Source organism: Carassius gibelio, chromosome B5 (assembly GCF_023724105.1).
Source record: "Carassius gibelio isolate Cgi1373 ecotype wild population from Czech Republic chromosome B5, carGib1.2-hapl.c, whole genome shotgun sequence".
Classification (NCBI taxonomy): Eukaryota; Metazoa; Chordata; class Actinopteri; order Cypriniformes; family Cyprinidae; genus Carassius; species Carassius gibelio.
In genome coordinates this window covers 37277568-37300564 of record NC_068400.1, presented here as the reverse complement: position 1 = coordinate 37300564, position 22997 = coordinate 37277568, and the positions used below count along the sequence as shown (strand labels likewise).

Sequence of the window (22997 nt, the reverse complement as noted above, 5' to 3'; positions counted from 1 at the left end):
AAACAGAAGATAAGATTGCTGTGGTTACGTCACCCTGCTGCTGATGAGGTTACATTATCTAATGTAAAATATCTTATAAAAATGACTAAAAAGGAAATCTGTAACTTAATGTTATATTTTCATGATATTTTAATTTCCGTCTGTTACTGCAATGTTACTGCAAAAATATTACTGCAATTTCTTAGACTTAGACTTTAAATTATAATTGATTTATTTTAGGCAGCTATACATTTTATCAGCCTTTACTCCAGTCTTCAGTTTCATGAGATCCTTCAGAAGTCATTCTAACATGCTGATTTATTATCAGTGTTGAAACTGTTGTGCTGCTTTATTTTTTATTTATTTTAAAAAAAAAAATTATTGGAACCTGTGAACGTGATACTTTTTCAATATGTGATACTTAATTTCTTTGATAAATAAAATGTTAAAAAAAGAACAACATTTATTCAAAATAGAAATCTTTTCTAAAAAAAAAAAAATCGTAAAACTTTTAAATATTGTATATTGCAAAACAAAATTTCTATTTTGAATAAACACTGTTCTTTTAAACTTCCTATTTATCAAATAATCCTGAAAACAGTATCACAGCTATCAGAAAACACTAAACAGCACAACTGTTTCCAACTTTGATTACAAATCTGCATATTAGAGTGATTTCTGAAGGATCATGTGACACTAAAGACTGGAGTAACGAGTAATAAAAATTCAGTTTTGGTTCACAGGAATAGATTATATTTGAAAGTGAATTCAAATAGAAAACTGTTACTTTTAAATCGCAATAATATTGCACATATATATTTTTTTTTTCATATTTTTGATTAAATAAATGCCGTCTTGATGATCATAAGAAACTTCTTTAAAAACATTGAAAATCTCTTTAGATGGCAGAAAAGAAATAAAGAATGACATTACAGTCACTTTTATCAGTGACATTCATAAAATGAAATGAAAACCATCTCTCAGCTTACTTCATCAAATGGCATGAAAAGCTTGACTTTAGAGATTAACAATCTACCTGAGCATTTAATGTGTTCACTTTGAACAATGGCACACTGTATTGCTTTGGCTCTGTTCAAGGTCCATTTTGCTGTAGATCTAGCCCATCCCAACCTGTCATGTGTTTATGGGAAGGTCTTATATTATTGGTCTTATTCTTCTTCTGTTCTACCTTTTTGTGTAGTGTTTATTATGTTTTTAAAACTGAGAATCTTAACATCCAAAGTCATGTCTAAACCTATACAGGACTCGGTGTATAAAGTGTCAGGTAGGCATTTCAGTGCTCTATTACTATAGCCTTATCTCAGTGTTATGTAAACATCTCTTAGGCCTATGTTTTCCCACATGGATGATCTTAGTATTTTGTCAAGCCATAACTTCTGGTGATACACATATATTCTAATATATGCAAAAATTTGAACTGACAGTTTAAAGTTTACACCATCTGTTGTCTTATCTACTGTAGGCTAAGCTATATCATAAGTAATTCTTGTTCCTGTTGTCATTTAGTAAAAAGGAAATGGTACATTAATTAATTGAATGGCATTCATACAATAATACTTCCTCAAGTCTATGAAATGCTATACTTTCAAAACTAGTGTGGTTGTAAATAAGGTATAATATCAAGTATAGGATTCAGGGTTAGGCAACGGTTAAGGCAACACATACAGAAGAGATAATGAAACACAAGTGCAACATTTGAGGTTGCCACTATTTCTTTTCATTCTCTGTGTACTGCATTTAGTTCGTGATTAAAGTAAGATACCATTTCAGCTCCTCATTAACTCTGATGTCCTCCAGAACACTGTACAGTCTAATCACCCGTCACATTGTCTGTGTCACACCTCACACCATGATTTGATTTGTTATGGTGTGATTTCTTCTCAGCTAACAAAAAACGGCCATCTGCCAGTGGTCTGGAGTTCATTGGTCCTCTTGTGAGCTCTGTGGAGGAGACCCCAGACCCCATTAACGCAGTTATTAAAGGTGAAATTCCCTCCTGGATCACTGGCAGCTTCCTAAGAAATGGACCCGGAAGATTTGAGTTTGGTGAAAGCAAGTAAGAGGGCGAAATTTTGCTTTAATTCCAGCAAGATCTGTTCATTTTTATCTTTGCTCATTTGGCTTCATCTGTTCCTCCTCAGATTCAACCACTGGTTTGACGGCATGGCCTTGATGCACCGTTTCCACATTAAAGATGGTCAGGTGACCTACAGCAGCTGTTTTTTGCGCAGTGACTCTTATCTGCAAAATGCAGAGAAGAATCGAATTGTGGTTTCTGAATTTGGCACCCTGGCAACACCTGACCCATGCAAAAACATTTTTGCCCGGTTCTTTTCACGTTTTCAGATTCCAAGTAAGCATCAGTTGGAGGTGACAGGGGCATGTGATCATGAATACAGATCATTGAGACAGAACGCTCTGACTAATCTATATAGATTAGATCAGAATGGACAAGTATAATGCCTGTCAACGTTCATGCAATTACTACAAATCCTTCATCTGAACCCATTCTAATCCTCAGTTGTGTTTGATTACCAGAGGCGACTGATAATGCAGGAGTGAGCTTTGTTAAGTACAAGGGAGATTTCTATGTAAGCACTGAAACCAACTTCATGCGCAGAATTGACCCTGTGAGCCTGGAAACCAAAGAAAAGGTAAATATGACTGTTTCACAGATACAGTAATAAAAATATGGTCTTTTCCTAAAGTGAACAGTTATCTCTATGTGATTTTGTTTTTCAAAGGTGGATTGGTCAGAATATATTGCAATTAATGCAGCAACAGCTCATCCACATTATGACCGTGACGGAGCAACTTACAACTTGGGAAACTCACATGGCCGAAATGGTGGGATGCATAAGCTCTAATGCCTTCTTTTTGTTAATCAAACCAAACATGACTGCAAAAATAAAAACTCTTTCAAAACCAAAAACCAATCTACCTATCTGCAGTTGGTCAAACAAACACATATTCCTGCCTCCAAACACATGAACCAATGTTTTGAAAGCATGCACCACAGAGCCAAACTTTTAGGAAAATTAATATTGGAATTTCTTCTTTTTTTCATTATTCTGATGAAAATATTTGAACAATAACAATGACAAACACTTCACCTATTCTGTTTCTCAAAGGCTTCTTCTACCATGTCCTCCGAGTACCGCCAGGTGACGAAAAGAATGATGTTGCTGATCTCTCAGGCGCAGAGATTCTTTGCTCTATTCCTGCTTCTGACCCCATGAAACCATCATACTACCACAGTTTCGGTGATTTTGCCTGCCATATTTGCAGTTTTAGTTTTTTTTTTCTGCTTCTTCATCGATCTGTAACATTATTAGAAATATTTTCCTTCTATTTACATAGAATTTCACATAGTTGGAAATGTGGGCCACACACTAGTTCATGCAGATTGTCCAATATATTATAATCTTCACCAACAGGCAAATGGAAAATAATGAATTTTTCTGTTTTTCTTTGAAAGTGTTTGTTCATTTTTTTTTTACCTTATGTTTGCAGTCATGTCAGAGAATTACATAGTCTTCATTGAGCAGCCAATCAAACTAGATCTGCTGAAATTCATGCTGTACAGAGTTGCTGGAAAGAGCTTTCACAAAGTCATGTCCTGGAACCCGGAACTGGAAACCATTTTCCATGTGGCAGACAGACACACTGGCCAGGCAAGGCAGAATCAGATCATCATACTGACTTCTAATTGTGGGCACTGTGTATTTCTCTCACTTCATGTCTAACATCCATGTTTTCATCCACACAGCTCATCAAGACGAAATACCACAGCAGTGCTATGTTCACACTGCACCAGATTAATGCATATGAGGATAATGGATATTTGATTATGGACATGTGCTGTGGAGATGATGGCAATGTGATTGGTGACTTCACAATGGAGAACCTTCAGGCATCTGGAGAAGAACTTGACAAGGTAGCGCCTTCACATAATGTCGATAATGCTGACCTCTCTTTTAGTTTCATAGAAATTGTAACTTTAATGGATTATTTATCTGTTGGCTTTTCCAGTTCTTCAATTCACTTTGCACAAACTTACCACGGAGATATGTACTGCCTCTGGATGTAAAGGAAGATGAGCCTAATGACAACAACCTCATCAATTTGCCGTACACCACTGCCACTGCTGTGAAGACTGTAAATGGGGTATGTGAGCAACAAAAAGGGCGCCTGGAAAAAATATTTATGGATATCAATAACAGTCATTTTTCTTTGGTAATAAAAGGTGTTCCTGAGCCATGAAGATCTCTACAATGATGACCTGTTGCAGTATGGTGGTCTTGAGTTCCCACAGATTAACTACACGTATTACAATACTCGTCCTTATCGGTACTTCTACGCCTGCGGCTTTGGACACGTATTTGCTGACTCTCTGCTTAAGATGGATTTAGAAGGAAAGAAGCTAAAGGTACCGTCTTAAATTAAAATAGAATTTTATAAGATGTGAATAATTGAGAATGTAAAGTTTGGCCTGTCTTGTTGTCTGTAGGTGTGGCGCCACGCTGGTTTGTTCCCATCAGAGCCAGTCTTTGTTCCTGCACCTGATGCTAAGGATGAGGATGACGGTGTGGTCATGTCTGTGGTCATTACACCAAGAGAGGTGAGGTTCACGGTGTCATCACAGCTCAGCTGACTTGATTTGATGACATATGAACATATTATATAAGTAATATATAATCTTAATTTGGTCAAGGTTCAGTCTAAGAATTCAGTCTTGACAGGTATGATAATGCTGTGTAACTTTGTTTAGAAAAAGAGCAGTTTCCTCCTTGTCCTTGATGCCAAGACCTTCACAGAGCTTGGGCGAGCAGAAGTTCCAGTGGACATCCCGTGTGGCACTCATGGACTCTTCAATGATATGAGCTAAAAAAAAAAAATTATATTTAAAGTAAACCCATGCTATGCAGTCTTTAAAATAAGCTTTACTTTGCTTCGTATGTTATATATTTTGTATATGGCTAAGTGGAAAAACTGGCATGTTTGTTGTTTTTTGATGAACTAGCCTATATTTGCTGTATTTTATCAGTAGGCCTAACCAAGAGATGAAATTGAATAGTTGTACTTAATGCTGCAGGACCATCCAGTCACACCAAGTTAAGGTTACACAAGAACATTTTATTCATCTACTGTATACAGTATAATTTAAATATCAAAATAAAGTTCAACAGACATCGCCAGAGTATCTAGAGGGAGAGGGGGAAAAACATAATACTGTTTTTGTCATAACTGAATAGAAAATAAATACGGTAACAAGTTTGATCCCAATAGTTTGCTTATCCTCCTTCTTTTGTGTATTTCATCAAACGATTATTAGTGCATTGATCTTCAGATCACTAGGTGGCGCGCGTGCTACACGGAAGCGGTAGTTTACGCTGTCTTTACTTAATGTATTTGACTTTTTTCAATCAGTTCAGTGATTTCTCATTTACACCGCCTCAACAGTACATTAATGTACCATACAAACGTATGAACTTGTGTTTAGACAGAAAATAAGGTAGTGTCTTTGCAAGAAAGCACAAATCAGATCTCCAAACTGTTGGTATTGACCTAGTTTTTAGTAAACTTCCTGGCAGACACCTACAATATCCAAAAACAAGTTGACAAAGGGAGAATATGCTTTAACAATAGAAAAGAAGAAATAATTATTACTCGACTCGACTCAACATTCTGGTTTAAATCATGATTTTCACAATTTGGAAACATCAAGGCAGGATTATGTACATGCAGTGAAGCAGACACTTTGCATGTACTTCTACATTGTGCATTATATGTATTAAAGAAAGAGAGGAGTTATTAAAAAAACAAAAACTGAGGAACATAGGAGTATTTAAAGATTTAAACTTAAATCTTTTAAGTTGTGCCTCGGGACAGACGAGTATTATGAGAGAAATTCTTAGTTATCGGAAGATAACAGGGTTAAAAATTAGTTTAAACTTTTATCAATACTACCTTCAGTCCAGTTGGTGGCGGTTATTCGCCATAAGTTGGCTTGTCAACCGCCATTAAATCGTACAAGAAGAAGAAGACAAACATAAATTGTATACTTTCTGCTAATAACCCTGAAGTGTCATACAAAATTTCTAAATCTGACAAATCTGTAGAAATACACGCTGTTGCTGGAGCGAGGAAAGCGTTTGGGCGTTTAGAGCAAAGGTGCCGCGTTACAGTGGTTCATATGTGAGTGACATTGCAAATTCTTCCAGCCTCAATAATATATTTATGAATCTATCAAATGTATAGACTTGTGTTTAGACTGAAAATATGGTAATGTCTTTACAACGTAGCACAAAACTGTAAAGCCTTGGTTTTATTTAACTTCATGTACTGTTGTATAACACTGGTATTTCGAGCTGACAGAAGAGTTCACTTGCTGTTTTAACTAGTTCCTCAGTCTGTATTTTGGTCGTGTATTTTCAAATAGGTTTTTCTCCTATATTTAGAAGTCTTAAGCTATTTGAAAAAGAACTATGCATTGAGCACAGATCTGTAAAGGTGAGGTGTGGCTCTTGATGGCCGCTCTGCTTTGTGTCATGATGAATTCATACATTGTCTTTATCTATATCAGTAACTGTCAGGGTGAAATATGCCCTTGTTCCGGCAACTTGAGCCCACACCGGAGAGAGAACGTCAGAGGAAGAAAAAACAGAAGAATGACTGGACAGAGGATGAGGACGAACCATCTACACTGATTGGCCTTTGTCTTCAAAGCATAGCCGAGAACATGAAGGAGATGTGGGCAAAAGATTATACCCAAAAATACATGGACCAGTATTTCTTTAGATACATCATGGGTCCCTTCAGCTCATTACGTGAGTACTGAAAATATACACCTTGAGAACATGTGTGGATAAGTGAGTGTTCTCTGTGTGTTTCTCTTTTAGCTGGTGAGTTGTTGGAAGAGCTGTTGTCCATCCTGTCCTCGCGTAATTTGTTGACACGTGCTGCCTTGCATCTCCTTCTCCTCCCACAACTGAGCTGTTTGTCCCTCACATCAGCCTGTAGCCTTGTCAATGCCAACCTCTGCTCCCTTATCCAGATACGCTGCCAGGTTACACACACACACACACACACACCCCTTTCTAACTTTAGTATATTTCATATTTGCCCACCGTTTGCAAAAAAATGCTTGTAAGGCTTCAGTGAACTAAATTTAAAGTTAACCATATCAGACCGCAAATGCCAGATTTGCCCATTACTTGCAAATGTCCATCAGTTTAGCAGTGCCTACAGTGCAGCAAAATAATAGAATTGTAATTTGTTTTAGGTAAGCCCTGGTAAATAAAATACTGTTACTGTTACACTTCTTGCAGTGGAAGCCATAATTTGTTATTTTAATGTGACAAAACAACAAAAATATAATACTTATAATACAATAAAAACAATCATGAAATAATAAAATCATTAGAAAATAGTCAAATATAATATACTATTAATATAATAAAAATGTAAACATACTGTTTAAAAGTTGTATGTATACAAAATCACAGAAGTTGCATTTATTTATAAAAAAAACTAAATCGTAATATTTTAAAATATTACTCTAGTCTTCAGTCACATTATATTTGAATAAGCTGATTTTGTGCTCATGAAACATTTCTGTCTATTGTTATTAATTTTGAAAACAGGTTAGATGCTTTATTTGTTAACCAGAATGTTAAGGGGATGTCAGTAAAATGCTGACTTACAAACATTTTAATAATATGCATTTGAATGTTGTTAGTCTTGCCTGTTGTCAGTGCATACAAAGCTCCCACTGTTCCTATGTTCACTCTTTTGTCTCTTTCTTGTATAGAATCTTCAGTCGCTGGATCTTAGTGGTGCACAGAATATATCTGCATCAGTGCTGTGTGAGCTCATGGGCAGCCAAAGTCGTCTCCGTTCCCTCTCCCTGGCTGGAACCCTGTGTGATCAGAGAGTGATATCAGTAGTCTGCCGCAAGTGCCCCAAACTGAAACACCTGGATGTGTCCCGGTGCCTTGTCCTCACCCCTGCAGGCCTGCTCCCTCTGTCCTACCAAGAACCCCTTGTCAAGAACGCAAACATCAGCAGCCTGCTAGCTCTGGATATCGGATTAGCAGAAAATGAGAGAGATGCGGCAGCTGCAGTTGCATTTCTCTTGCTTGGCTTACCTGGTCTTCAGAGGTTGGCAGTGGAGGGATTGGGACAGGCTTGTGCTCTCTTACAGAACAAGCAGTTTGAGGGGACTGAGGAGTTCACTAGTCGAGAAGGTGTGCCACTTCTCAAAGACATGTGGGCGAAGCGAACACAGGAAGACCATTTGAAAGACGGCAGTTTACTGAGTACAGATAGAGAGGAAAGTTTTAATTTGGAAGGAAAAATTGATAAGTATTTATCGTTAGAGAGGAGTCAGATAGAGGCAAGTGATTGTACTGATATAAATGAATGGACAAGGACTTCAGGAGAGGGTTGTGAAAAAGATGGATGTAGAAATAGAGCTTGTAATGGAAGGGATAGTGTGACAACATCTCTCAGGGATGTACAAGGGCTGTCTCTGGATACTTTAGAGGCGGTAGGGAAGGTCTGCCCTGAACTGCGTGTCCTGTCTTTGGACTGTCTCCAGAGCAATGTGGATGAGAATGTTGACAGCTTTGAACAGGCAGCAGTTTTAGCCAGAGGACTTGGTAGGTTTTCTGGACAGCTAAGCTGTCTTTCTCTACAGTTTGCTGGTCTTCTGTCCGAACTGGTTCCAGCACTTAAAGCCACAGGCTCACATCTGCTTTCACTCACCTTGGAAGGCATCAAAGCTGATGGACATATTCCTCTTCTGGAGCTCATTCATGCCTGTCCCAGACTCACTACTCTCACTGTTCATTTAGACCCACCCAGGGATAATCTGAATGGAGAGGAGGAGGAGGAGGAGGAGGAAGATGAAGACGAAGGCCTTCTTTCTAATCTGCCATGCATTCCAAACCTCCGCTCTTTAACACTAAAGTAAGTCAAAAGTAGTCATTCTTGAAAAATTGTATGCTGATGCACTTTCCCATTACACGCGGATCTCCTGGTTTCTGTTATCTGTCTTTTTTCCCAATAGTTTTTCCCTGGATGAACAACATCTGAAGCCTGCATTGTGTTGGAGGTCTCTGAAGGGAGTGCTGTGGGCACTTCTTAGAGGCGCTTCACTCCTTCAGAAGCTCTCACTAATTGCTGTTCCCTGTCGACTGGACCCTGTGTTCAAACTTGTCCTGAATCATCGGGCCAAACCTCTCGGAGCCCTAGATAGTCCCCCACTGCACTGCCTCAGATCTGCTAGCCTGAACCGCTCAGATGTCTCTATGGAGACCATAATACATATTGTAAACACTTGTAGACGCTTGTCTCATTTGGATTTGAGTGGCTGCTGGGCATTGACTTTGAGCAATATCACAAAGTTACAATGCAAAGCTAAAAGGCGGCGCCATATGCTGCAAATAACATGGGCATGAGCTGGGGAAAGAAAAGGCCATGCTAAGATTAAAAATTAGTTGTCACAATGTGATTTTGTTGATTTATATTTTTGTCTTTCACAGTTGCCTAGAATTACAGAAAAAATATAAATGTAATGTAATTATGTATTTATGAAATTGATATATGATATTACTAGAACATATATTTGGTGCTGATATTTGGCATAATCCGATTTATAAATTGTCCTTTGTAATTTTCTATCAGTATATCCACATGGCCTTTGAAATGTAGAATTATGTTTACTACAAACAATCTGTATGTTGGAACTTGGAACCCTTAAGGCACTTTTTTTAAAGATGACCCAGCTGTCCAAGACACACTTTGTAAAGTTTTTGTTTTGACAGAAAAAAAGTGTTATGCACTTTATATCAGAATGACTGATGTTTCTATGCAAAAGTCCCAGGATAAGAGCAAGTAAATGTAATTTTTGTAAAAAAAAATTTAACACTTTATTTTTTTTAATTCTATTTTATCACAACCTTTAAACCATCTGAGGTTTTAATGTTTCTGGTAAAAGTGTTAGTACAATAAATTGTTATTTAGGAAACGATAATAATGATACATGTATAAATAAATCTTGTACTCTCTACAGATGTATTGTTGTTTTTTATATATATTTGTACATCCACTACTGATTTTATACACTGAAATTTGATCTAAACGCTGCTTTCTGTTTGTGTACTGCACTCTTTCTTCATTGGCTCCTTTTACTATGGCGCGAAGCCTTTACAATAATATTATGCTGATTGGCCAGTTTACTAGCGCGAACTTATTCCTAGAGCAAATCAACTAATCGGCGTCCCACAACGTCATTAATATTCATGAACCAAGCGTCTGACGTACAATTTATTCGTAAATTCGCTGGCGGGAGGCAGAGCGTTCGTGCTAGCTAAAGTGTTATTTGTTTATTACTTTCAGGCCAGTTATGTCTCGAATACTCAACTGTATTGTAGCTGTTTGTCCAGACATGGGAATAGGGAAAAATGGAAATCTGCCATGGCATCCAATAAGACTAAGGTGAGCTCGTGCTTGTTGCTAAATCTCCAGCTAACGTTAATGTTCTGATATATTGGTTCAATAACAGAAGAGGTGTTTGTAGATTTCTAGTGCCCTGTGTCACGAGTTCTGTTTTTCGCAACAGCTAGAAGTTGTAACGTTTGTGCAAATTAAATGATTATTGACAAATGAATAAAGTAAAAGCAGCTGAAGTTGTAACGTTGAGTTAACTTAAGAGCGAACATTTTATGATTACAGTTCTTAAGTTAAAAGCTTGACCTTTGTCCTATAGTCCATTGGTAAATAACGACATTCAGCACATTTGCCCACAAGAGCAAAACCCACACAAAAACATATTCCTAAACTTTTTAAAGTATCCCAACCATTCGTTTTGATTCTTATCTTTTCATATCTTTTTAGTAATGAGTTCAAGCACTTTCAGAAGATGACCATGACCCCTTTAGTTGAGGGTAAAGTGTCTTAATATTTTCATATTTTATTTGTCTGTTCAGAATTTATTAAAATCTTAAACCAAATCATATATTATGTGTCATTTGACAGGTAAAAAGAATGTGGTCCTGATGGGCAGAAAGACTTGGTTCTCTATTCCTGCAGCAAACAGACCTCTAAAGAACAGGATCAACATTGTTCTCAGCAGAGAGCTCAAGTAATCCTCATTTAATGTTTACAGGGTTTTTATTTCATCTGGTATTAAATCACTCTCCTTTATAAAAGTAATGTGCCTTTTTCTATCACTCACTACACAGGACAACCCCAGAGGGAGCTCACTACCTTGCTTCAGACTTCAGTTCAGCTCTCCATCTGTTAGACAGCAGTGAGCTTGAAAAACAAGTGGACCAGGTTTGGATAATTGGCGGAAGCGCTCTGTACAAGGTTGGTAAAATTATGCAAACCTGTCATATTGAGAAATTTAGAGAAATGGGATAAAAGTATAAACCTAAGTTGAATATGCATTAAATCTCTTATAACTTATTTAAATCTCTCTTTTTTTTTACTAGGCTCTCCTAGTATGTTACCATATATATATATATATATGTATGTGTATGTGTGTGTGTGTATGTATATGTATATGTGTGTGTATATGTGTATATATATATATATATATATATATATGTGTGTGTGTGTGTGTGTATTGTGTACATTTTATTATTTATACTTATAAATACACATACAGCATATATTTTGTAAATATTTACATGTATATATTTATATTCATATCATTTATATAATATATAAGTATTTTATAAACTTAACAGATTTTTCTTTAATATATACGTGTGTGTGTGTGTGTGTGTGTGTGTGTGTGTGTATTTATATATATATATATATACATAATAAATATAAACCATACACACACATTATGTAAACAATAAAATTTTTGGATGCAATTAATTGTTTGACCTCACTGACATATAAATATTTATATACGCAGACACACACACACACACACAATATTGTATGGCTTTTGATCAGTTTAATGTGTTTGAATGCACATTATCCATTTATTTATATCTGAATACATTAAAATATATATTTTTTGCAACATAGTTTTAAAATTTAAGACACATCATACAATCATACAAATTATTAGAAATTAATTGTATTGTTTTTGCATTGTGGTTTGTGGTTCCTCGTTTGTGGGTAAAATGGGCTGTTTCACCACTTATATGCGTGCAACAATATAAATGATACACCCACCTATACATCAGTTGTATCTCAGTTTAGTCAGATCTTTGTATAATCAGTTGTTATGGAAACTGCCTCAAGGCAAAATGTACAAAAGACTCCCTTCCTTCATACTCCTTCCTCCTCATTCTGTTAATATCTTGTACACCGTGATCACTTTGTGAATGTTGTACTGTGTTCTTCAGGAGGTGATGGAGAGCTCTGGTCCTAGGCGTCTTTTTGTAACAAGGGTCCTCAAGCAGTTTGACTGTGACACATTCATACCTGACATTAACATGGACAAGTACAAGCTCTTGCCCGAGTGAGTGCTTATACAGTTGTTTTTATGCTTACATGAATGTCTATGTGAAGAGAGTTTAGCATTGCAGTTCCTGAAGCCAGCTGCTTAGCTGGATTAAAGTTACAGTGAAAACATTAATAATATTACAAATGATTTCTCTCTCAAATAAATGCTGTGGTTTTGACCTTTCTATTAATCAAAGGATCCTAAAAAACTATTACTGTTACTACAAAATATTATGCAGCACAACAATTGTGAACATTGATGCTAATAAATGTTTATTGTGCAAATCGAAATCAAATAAATACAGCCTTGGTGACCATAAGATACCTCTTTCAAAACCTAAGAGAAAAAAAAGGTACCAACCCCAAATTATTGAACTATTTCATAACATGATTTGTAGGATTGATATTAATACTTCAGTTTCTGGTTAAACTTCAAAGGGCCATTTGCCAAGGCTAAAACTCTTCACCTTTTTTGTATGTATGTTTGGGAATATTTGTCTGGTTATGTCCTTGAATAAAGTGGGATTAATGGATTTACTGGCACTGGAACAGACATATGCTGTGTTGTGTTGTGTATCCAGAGTGAAGTGAAGAGTTACATTAATGAGGAGAAAAAGCTCTCTTGTTATGTAAAATTGGCATCTAGCATCAAAGGTGGGCCGCACAAAATGTCACATCTCTCAGGCACAAAATAAGCATTTAAAGAGAAGTTAAATGTACACAGAATGTCGACACAGGTTCATCACTGCCACTTCATTTGACACAGAGCAAAATGGATTTTGTTATTTGTGTTCTCAAATTCATTTAAGAGTTAAATGGCACAGTGAACAAGAATCTATACAAGTCTAAAGTGGATGGAAGTTTATGAAAGCACAAGCATGTAATTGTGTATGTGTCTGTATTGGGTGATATTTTCTTGTGCTCTTAGTTGAAATGTTTGTTTGTAAAATCAGTCCATAGAAATGTGTGGGTAATGTCTTTTTGTTCTTTCTGTTTCTCTCTCTTGTTTCCTTCGGGTCAGATTCCCGGGTGTACCCACGGGCTTGCAGGAGGAGAATGGTGTTCAGTATGTATTTGAAGTATATGAGAGCACTGACCATTAAGAAGATCCTTTAAGCATGTTGCTAAGGTTGGAGAAGTGGTCTGGCCGGGTAGTGCGAGTGCTCGGATATTTTTATGGGAGACCTGTTTTTAAACCCTCATCACCTTTTTTTTTTTTCTCCATTTGTTTGCCACATTTTCCTGTCCACCTTCCTTCGTAATAAAAATTAAACCTGATTCTATGGGTCAAAATTTTTCTCTTATGCCGAGAATCATTAGTATATTAAGTAAAGATCATGTTCCATGAAGATATTTAGTAAGTTTCCTAGTATAAATATATTAAAACTTAATTTTTGATTAGTAAAATGCATTGCTAAGAATTAATTTGGACAAATTCAAAGGCAATTTTTCTCAGTATTTTGATATGACTTTGCATCCTCAGATTACAGATATTCAAATAGTTGTATCTCGACCAAATATCGTCATATCATAATAAACCAATCAATGGAAAGCTTATTTATTTAGCTTTCAGATGATGTATAAATCCATATTTAAAAAAATTGACACAAAACCCTGGTTTTGTGGTCCAGGGTCACATATAGAAAGTGGAAAGTAGACAGAAATCATGAGAAGACAGATGGGTGGGTAAAAGGGGGTAATTGATAGGATCCAGTCTCCCATGAGCACAACAACTCAACATGTTGCTAGAGTGCTGACCACTAGATCTCCGCTTATTTGGAGCCTTTTCGAAATGATTTATTTTATTTTATATATATGCATAAAAAATACAGTTTTTCCACTGTCACTTCCATAATCTTATTGTATTAGTATCGGGTTTAGTTCCTGGATAATAATATCAAATATTCAGGAAACAATATACCTAATTTTGATAATAGATTTTCCTTTCCACATCTGTTATCCAGTTAATTATTCTTCATCTTGCCAACTGCAAAAGACGACCTGCTCATCTCCATATCCAATAGCAACTGAAGTGTCTGCTCTTAAGCCAGCCGAAGATCTGACAGCTCTCATGAATATGCATGATGTCAGCCTGGCTGATTGACAAAGGTTGTCATATAGTTTAGAGAAGGGTCACAATACAAGCACTTTCTGTCTCACCCACACAAACTCCTTCATGACCCCCGTTTTAAAAAGCCAAATGCCGCAATCAGGCAAAACCTTTTTAAGCTGATTGGTTTCGGGTATGTCAGCCTAATGTACTACGAATGTTTACGACCAGGCTGAAATAAACCTGACTGGAATTCCAATTGCCTTGCACATGCACCTTAAGTAGCACTTGGATTTATTTTCAGGGTACAAACAGTACCTAGAGAGTTGAGAAGTGTTTGCATTTTAATTATTTTATGCAAGTGAGTTGATTTTTCAGATCAAAAGGTAAAGGACACCAGTGGATTTGCAGATTTTTTTTTTTTTTGTTTCTTTTTTAAATTAGCAACTTTTTGTCCATTGTTATTCCATTAGGAGCCTTATTATTGCCCTTTTCTATAGTGCCATCGTAACAGGCTTATATATAGTGACTGCATCACTCAAATGGATCAATACACGCCCTGCACATCCCTCAGGAGCTGAACTGCTGCCTCAAAGGCGAGACAGTTGTGTCATCATGATGTAACTGCTCCATAGGAGTCACGATAATGTGAGAGTGTTGACATCAGAGTTAGAAACAAATGAGAATCTGCGCACAACCTCAGCATATGACTTCAATACCCCTCTTTCGCAATGTGAGAATAATAGAGCAATCGCTTACTGACGCTGGATGTGTAGGGACTGGCGTCACCTTGCTCTATTAAGCTTGACTGTCCTCCTGATACACAGGGACTTGGTCTGTGTTGAGGTTGGTAGCTTGTTTCCAGACATGAGAGCACAGGCACTTGTTCTCTCCGTCTCTCTCTATCTGTGCCACTCTTTCATTCACCCTCAGTGAGTGCACATCTGCACATGTTCATCTCCCACTTCAAGCTCCAGCTTTATTGTCACCCCTGGATTACTCGTCTATTACAAAGATGACATGCCACAGGAAGCTATTGGAAAACTAGAACTGCAACTGTTTTAAAAGAGGTAAGGATCTAATCTCATCTCCTTAAGAATACTTTTTTCAAATGAAATAAGCAACTTAACATTTTTATGCATTTTAACTTTTGTTATTAAAGATTCTATTCATATATATATATATATATATATATATATATATATATATATATATATATATATATATATATAGTTTCGAGAAGCTGCTGGTCTTGTTTTTTGACGCAAATCTGTGCAAGACTTTATGATGTGAGTGAATAGAGTTTTTCATTAGATTTGACCTCTGCTCTATTTGGAAAAATAAGCCAAATGGCAGTTTTAAACATGATTTTCCCACATAAATGTGGGGTTTTTTTTAAACTTAATTTTACAACTATATATATATATATATATATTTATATATATTTTTCACAGAAAAAGGACAGAGGCACATGAAGGTTATGATGCTGTCACAAGCTTAACTTGTACTGTACTTTTTCATGTGTGTGTGTGTGTATATAATATATATATATATATATATATATATATATATATATATATATATATATATATATACATATACATATGTCTGCATGTAATATGAATTTAAGTAAAGTTCATTTCAGTTTAATTAAAATATTTCTTTGTTTTAAATAAAATTATTAATTATAAAAATATATGTTTATAATTTATATATAACATCATTTATTTTAATAATTTTTTTAAATGGACAAATTTAAATACTTGGTCCATGCAAATAAATAATTTTCCAAATGAACTGAAAAAGACAAAGAAAAGTAAAGGAACTTCCGCTTTCTGCTTTCAATGTTTAGCATATAAATGTGTTTTATGGTCATGGAAATCTATCTTCGTATCAACTGAGGAGGCTTATAATTTATTCTCCTGATCCTGGCGAACCTTGAAAGCGCAGTGAGAAAGCTTTCATTACCCTCATTAATCAAGACATACAAAAAAACTATTCTTATTCCGTTATCAGTTGATGTCACAGAGAGTGGGTTTTCATTTTCCCTGCAGGTGTTTTGAGAGGGACAAAATCAGCCCACCATTAGCGAGGAGAATTAAGTATTGCGTGATCTGGCATGAATCACAGATGCATACAGGTGCGTGAAGTGGTCTGTTTGGTGCTCCACTTCAGCACCGCCACTGCAACAATCACCACCCTCGTCTGTTTTGGGCCTCATTTGCTCCATGCTTTTTAGCACGAGGCAGCGACAGAGAGAGAGAGAGGCCTGTCATTAAAAATTCTCTCTGTTCCCAAGGGCGATTGAAGACTAGGGGAATGGCACATAAAGCAGTGGTTTTAAATGCCAGCCCGGGGAGCTCTAGGAATTAGCAGCTTGAACCGAAATGTCCTGCAGGCATCAGGCAGTGTGCTTGTAACAGACCAATCAGGACTTTAGCATGTCTGCACAACTTGATTCGAAAAGCAATGGAAGTGAATGGGAATCACGTCTTAGAGAGTAAAAACAAAACATACACAGCATACACATAAAAAACATACGGCAGTTGAGAAGGCGCTCAGGACAGTTTAGACATTGCAGGAAATCAGAGGGGGAAAACACTATAAATACTGTACGGTTTCTTGCACAGACCAATCGTTTTGTGTCTTTGCACATCAACGTATTATCACAAGCATCAGGGTTTAATTTAGTTCTGTTTGTGTATGTTTTTTTTTTTTTTTTTGTTACTCTCAAAAGCCATGATTCATTGAAGACTGGTTTGAGTGAAAAATCTTTGTGTTCTACTGAAGAATCAAAGTCACCTACATCTTAGATGGCCTGGGGGTAAGCAGATAAACATTTAAATTTCATTTTTGGGTGAACTATCCCATAAGGCTAATATTAAATTTAGGAGCATAAAGGTATTGAAATCCAATGCGCTGACGCAATCTCTCATTTAGCATTGTCACATGCAGCCTCCACTTCCAAGAAAAGCTGCAGTTAAAGCGTCAGCCCAGATTTTCATCCTTTTTATTTTTATTGGAGGACACAAAAAGATTCATCCTCTTATTCATCTTACCTCAACTCTAGTGAATACACATTTATAAACCTGACTGAGGCAGTCTCGCGCTTGCTCTTTGTTAAATAAAGAGTGCACTGCGACTGCGCTCTGAGTTAAGAGAACAAGGCCACACGCACAATAGACTGCATAAAGGAATGCCATCATTCAACGAGGCAAATACAGACTGCCTCAAGCTATTGAATTTCAACTTACTGAAAAACTATTGCTCTTACAAGAACAGAGTGTGCATGTCTGGCGCAGGCTAACATGTTAAATACAGCACTTATATAACACCGCTAATTTGAAAGTACTGTAAATTAAGCTTGTGACAGCATCATAACTTTCATGTGTCTCTGTCTCTGACCTTTTTCTGTTAAATAGCAAACACTTAGTTTACAGCAATGCACTTAAAATGGGAACAATGGGATTTATTATTATTATTAAAGCAAACTGGTTTTAGCTGTATGGCCACCTGGCCTTCCAGCTGTTTCTTTTTCTTTCTTTCTTTTTTAGCAGGGTAACTATAAAACCACATTTTTTATCTTCTTTAAAAAAGATATATATATTCCCAAATTGCTGTTGATTTAGCTTAACTTGTTTTAAACCCAGAATATTGCTTCATACATGTTGTCTAATTGCATGTTGGGAACAGAAATTTTCAGCAAAAATTAAAAGAATATAAAAGGGGAGTAATTACATTTTATGTAAAGGGGATTACATAACTAATTCAGCTTTCTTATGTCTTCTTGTCAAGTGCCAACTAGATGAATGGTGAATGGCGAGAGACCCTAGATTAGTGTAGGAAGCCTCTCTAGCATATTTTTCTAAGGCAAAGAGGGAGAGAACATTTCAATGTCAAAGAGTTATCAGGTTTACTTTGATGCGCAATGAATCAGATAAAAAGCAGACACTTAAGTAAAAACCTTGAGAAACTGTGGTTCTAATTCAGAGTGCTCTCCTTTTCTTTCCTGACAGAAGTCAAAGAAGAAATCAGCTCCTATGATCCACTGAGCCGCCGCGACATTAGCCTCTCAACGGTCTCACCACTTAAATCATGGAGGACTCGACAGAGGTGCGGACGGACGGAAACTCTTTGCTTAAAGCAGTGTATCTGTGCCGTCTAAGGTTGACTCGTCTGCTGCTGGAAGGAGGGGCTTACATTAATGAGAGTAATGAGAGAGGAGAAACTCCACTGATGGTGGCCTGTAAAAGCCACCATGCCGATGCTCAGAGTGTGCCAAAACCCAAGATCATCAGGTGGGTCTACTGTAAGTTAATCATACCAGCTGATTGTGCCATCAAATATATTACTCTTGTATAATGAGCGTGTATTAATTTCTAAAATGAAATTTATTTTATTATTTGGAGGGGGCATCAAGTGAAAAATCAGGGTGAGATGAGTGTCCTAAAATAAAATAATTAAGAAAAAAAATCTAATTAAATATATATATATATATATATATATATATATATATATATATATATATATATATATATATATATATATATATGTGTGTGTGTGTGTATAAAATATATATATATATATAGAGAGAGAGAGAGAGAGAGAGAGAGAGAGAGAGAGAGAAAAGAAATCTTATTAAGTAGTTTGGCATAAACTTATTTTTATTTCTTAGAAAATAAATATTTAAAAAGATTGCTTTACTACAAGCCTGCATGAATATGTGTCAATGACAATAATTATTTTATACTACAAATGTTTTTCAAAATTTGGAAAAATTTGAAAAAAAAATGGAAAAGTTTTTCCATTAAAGATGCATTACTGTAAGATTTTTTATAGATTTTAAGGTATATAAACTAAAACAATACTTTAAAATTAATTTGTATTTAGTTTAGCATTAATGCTTTCAGTTGCTAAAAAATTATATAGTAAAGACATTTGTAATGCTACAAAAGATTTTAAATAAATGCTGCTCATTTAAACTTTGTATTCATTTAAAGAATGCTGAAAATGGTTCTTGTAAGATGTTAATAGAATTTAAAATATCACTATTTTACTTAATTTTGAAAAATAAATGCAGGACACTCCAAACTTTAGAAATATAGTGTAACGTAATTTTTGTGTGTGTGTTTACAGAGTGCGGTAACCTCGCGCTTCTCGTGAAGCCAATAAGGAAGTGACTAAAACTGTAATTCACCGACTGGCCGCTTGAGGCTGGCTGCAAAAGAAAATAACATGTTTACAGCCTGGTGCAAAAAAATTATTTGGTCTAAATAGCTAATTTTGCCCTTCATGACAACAGTGAGGGGGGTGAATTTTTTTATAACTCATCCGTTTAAATTATATTAAGCCTTAAAGTTCTGCATTATTAAGGGCGTGGCCACTTGAGTGACAGGTGGATTGCCGCTGCTGTCAAAGCTGTCAAGCTAGGTGGGCGTCGCTTCAGCACCCAGCTCCCGCCTTTTTGTCCATTTCCGATTGTCCGGGAGAGTTGCGTGGTGATGCGCTGCCAAGATGGCGACAGCTCGCTCTGCACACTTTTGGCTTCAAAAACGCTCTTCATGAGTCTATGGATGACGTCACGGACACTACGTCCATGTTTTTATACAGTCTATGGTTTACACTCATGCCTATTCAAGGGAAGAAGAAAATATAGAAATTTTATATTGAATTGCTTAATGCCAACAACTGAATTCAATTGGCATAAAAAAGTTTTTTTTAAATCACTTGAAACAAACATGAATACCAAAAGTGTATTTCTAGGCACACCACATTTTTCTTCAGTTCACAAGATTTTTTTTTTCTTTGTCATGAATACTCTGATATACCACTGATCGATTCATTTATGATTTCACTCTGATGAATCAATCTTCTCAACAGGTATCTTCTTGAAAATGGTGCGGACCCCAACATTCAGGATAAGTCTGGTAAGACCGCCCTAATGCATGCCTGCATAGAGCGGGCAGGCGATGAGGTGCTGTCGCTTCTGCTCTCCAGTGGAGCTGACCCTAGTTTGGAGGATCACACTGGTTCCTCCGCCCTGGTCTATGCGGTTAATGCTGGAGACAAGGATGCACTGAGAGTACTACTGGACGCCTGCAAGGCCAAGGGCAAAGAAGTTATCATCATTACAACAGACAAACTACCGTCCGGAAGACAAATGACCAAGCAGTATCTGAACGTACCACCTCCTCCAAATCTTGAGGACCGTTTGCACTGTGCTGCTGCGTCATGTATGTGTCCTTCTGAAATTAAATTCTGTACCCCTCTTATCTCACCATCCACCAATAACAAATCAGACACCCTGGGATCCACATCAACACTGTCCACATCTAAGCAAGTATCACCGACTCTAGATTCAAGCCCTCTGCAAGCAGCTAGTGTGGCAAAGCTTTTGCATCTACAGAGGCTTCACTCTGAACCCTGGCTGAAGATCCCTCCATCTCTGCTCCTGCAGCAAAGTAAGTCCTCATCCTTAACCGAGGAGCTTCTAGATATCACTCCTGAAGAAGAGCTCTCTTTTGGTTACAATGGTTGCAGACCTCCACTGAGAGCGACAGTAGCTCGGCACCAAAGCATCGACGTCAAGGACTCTACTGGTCTGTTTAGAGCCTTTGAGACAACATCTGAAGCTGAAAGAGAACTAACAAAAGAACAGAAATGGCTCAGTAGAAAGATGTCTTATGATGGTGAGTTGCTACCACACTCTTCCTCACATCAGAACCTCAAACAGACATCCATCTCAGATGCTGCCCCTGTGGACCGGAACCCAGACTGTCTTCCCAACCTAGCCGTTTCAAGCCTACGCAACGTGTTTCGCCGGCGCAATATTGGAATGGACCACTACAGTTCTGACTCTCAGTTGCCTCAATTTGGAAGCCAACCCTCTGAGGACCTCGGGAAGACTGGAGGAGGAGGAACCGGGGGGACAGAGAAACGCAAGCTTGTTACCAGCCGCTCCTCCACTCTCTCTGGATCCAGAGAGTCTCTGGAGAGTCTCGTTCAGAGGAGGAGCCCAGCCATGCTGGAGCGGAGGGGATCCGGAGCCCTGCTCCTAGATCATATCTCACAGACCCGGCCTGGTTATCTGCCACCTCTCAATCCACATGCACCCATTCCAGATATTAAAGTCAATACCAGTATTGGCCTGAACAGTGTAAGCAAGCCTCTGGCAGGAACTACACCCATTGTTTCTGGATCTAGGCATTTTGTGCCCTGTGCCCCAAGCCATCCTAAAGATCACAAGAATAAGAAGAGTCTGATAAGACGACACTCCATGCAAACCGAACAGATCAAGCAGCTGGTCAATTTTGAGGAGATCTTTGGTCAGTAAAAACCCCAAAGGAATACTAAGGCCCCGTCAACACGGAGATGCATTTAGCCATATACGCATCTTTTTTTATCATAAAGACATTTCGTCTAGATGAATGCGCCATTTTCAGAGAGTGAAACCGATATTTTTTTGAAACCGGGTCCCATAGTGGATAAATCTGAAAACGCCACCCTTGCATTTTCGTGTATACAGCCAATCTGTATACTTTCTGAAACGATAATATCAGCACACATCTCACCACTAGTCAGACACCGTCACGTCAACAAAAACATGAACAAACACTGAACGATTGTCTTTTAATTAATTAACATTAACCCACATTTATAAATGTATTGTTCCATGTTCGTTTGTATACCGCACACAATATTTATGCGCATAGTCCAAGTCCTCTTTGTTTTTATTGTATCTTTGTGGCAGAATTACAGTGCTACATGCTGGTCTGACAAGTATACTACATTGTTTTGTGTCGGTTTTGTGTGGACGCAGATATTTCTTGAGATGATGTGAAAAATGGATAGGGAAAGCGTCGTGTGGAATACATGTACAAGAGAATACATGTTAGAAATACGATTTATACATCTCATCCACCTATCTTTATGCACTTTCCAGACTGGACAATGGGAACATGTTTGTTTTGATCATTTGTAAACTTTACTGCACTTTACTTCTGTTCTTTGTGATCTCACTCATTAGTGTACCGAATTAGAAAATTGACATTTTATTGCTATTTAAGGCACTGCTTCCTCTTTAAACCTGATTCATGTCTGCAGTGTCTTAGAATTAACAAAACAAGAAAATATTGTCACATATATTTATCCATTGACTGTAAATAAATTCAGTATAAAACATTGCTTTCACTTTCTTGCATATATATGTGTTGTACAGTATGCACTTTATTCTGCATGCAGTTACACATGTTGAGAACATATTTTCTGCAAAAATAAAAGTTCTAATTTAAGAAATAGCACTTTCACTTTTTTGTGTGCATATATCTGTTCTTCTAATCTTTCTATTTATCAAGTACGCCTGTTTTCGAACGGATGGTGTGATACTGAAGGTTCAGCTTTGCCATTACCGAAATAAATGACCATTTTAAACTGTAATAATAACTGTAAAAAAAATCTTACCAACCCCAAAATT

General features: G+C 36.9%; 4 protein-coding genes across 4 annotated transcripts; all 4 read left to right on the top strand.

Moving 5' to 3' along the window:
- Positions 1–1101: 1101 nt before the first annotated feature.
- bco2l (beta-carotene 15, 15-dioxygenase 2, like) lies at positions 1102–5286 on the top strand. The gene is made up of 12 exons (XM_052557424.1): positions 1102–1264; positions 1885–2056; positions 2142–2353; positions 2539–2654; positions 2745–2847; positions 3132–3263; positions 3514–3674; positions 3770–3937; positions 4033–4167; positions 4247–4429; positions 4511–4621; positions 4772–5286. The coding sequence occupies exons 1-12, from the start codon at positions 1189–1191 to the stop codon at positions 4886–4888; spliced, it is 1686 nt and encodes a 561-aa protein (XP_052413384.1). The 5' UTR covers positions 1102–1188; the 3' UTR covers positions 4889–5286.
- Positions 5287–6005: 719 nt separating this feature from the next.
- Positions 6006–10077, top strand: si:ch211-214j8.12 (uncharacterized protein LOC100000539 homolog). The gene is made up of 5 exons (XM_052557417.1): positions 6006–6198; positions 6587–6830; positions 6903–7069; positions 7814–8973; positions 9074–10077. The coding sequence occupies exons 2-5, from the start codon at positions 6605–6607 to the stop codon at positions 9462–9464; spliced, it is 1944 nt and encodes a 647-aa protein (XP_052413377.1). The 5' UTR covers positions 6006–6198; positions 6587–6604; the 3' UTR covers positions 9465–10077.
- Positions 10078–10314: 237 nt separating this feature from the next.
- dhfr (dihydrofolate reductase) lies at positions 10315–13752 on the top strand. Its single transcript, XM_052557433.1, has 6 exons — positions 10315–10503; positions 10903–10952; positions 11044–11149; positions 11250–11376; positions 12375–12490; positions 13496–13752. Exons 1-6 carry the CDS (start codon positions 10412–10414, stop codon positions 13575–13577), a joined length of 573 nt encoding a protein of 190 aa, XP_052413393.1. The 5' UTR covers positions 10315–10411; the 3' UTR covers positions 13578–13752.
- Positions 13753–13899: 147 nt separating this feature from the next.
- ankrd34bb (ankyrin repeat domain 34Bb) lies at positions 13900–22879 on the top strand. Its single transcript, XM_052557425.1, has 3 exons — positions 13900–15594; positions 18541–18822; positions 20405–22879. The coding sequence occupies exons 2-3, from the start codon at positions 18620–18622 to the stop codon at positions 21855–21857; spliced, it is 1656 nt and encodes a 551-aa protein (XP_052413385.1). The 5' UTR covers positions 13900–15594; positions 18541–18619; the 3' UTR covers positions 21858–22879.
- The last annotated feature ends 118 nt before the right edge of the window (positions 22880–22997 follow it).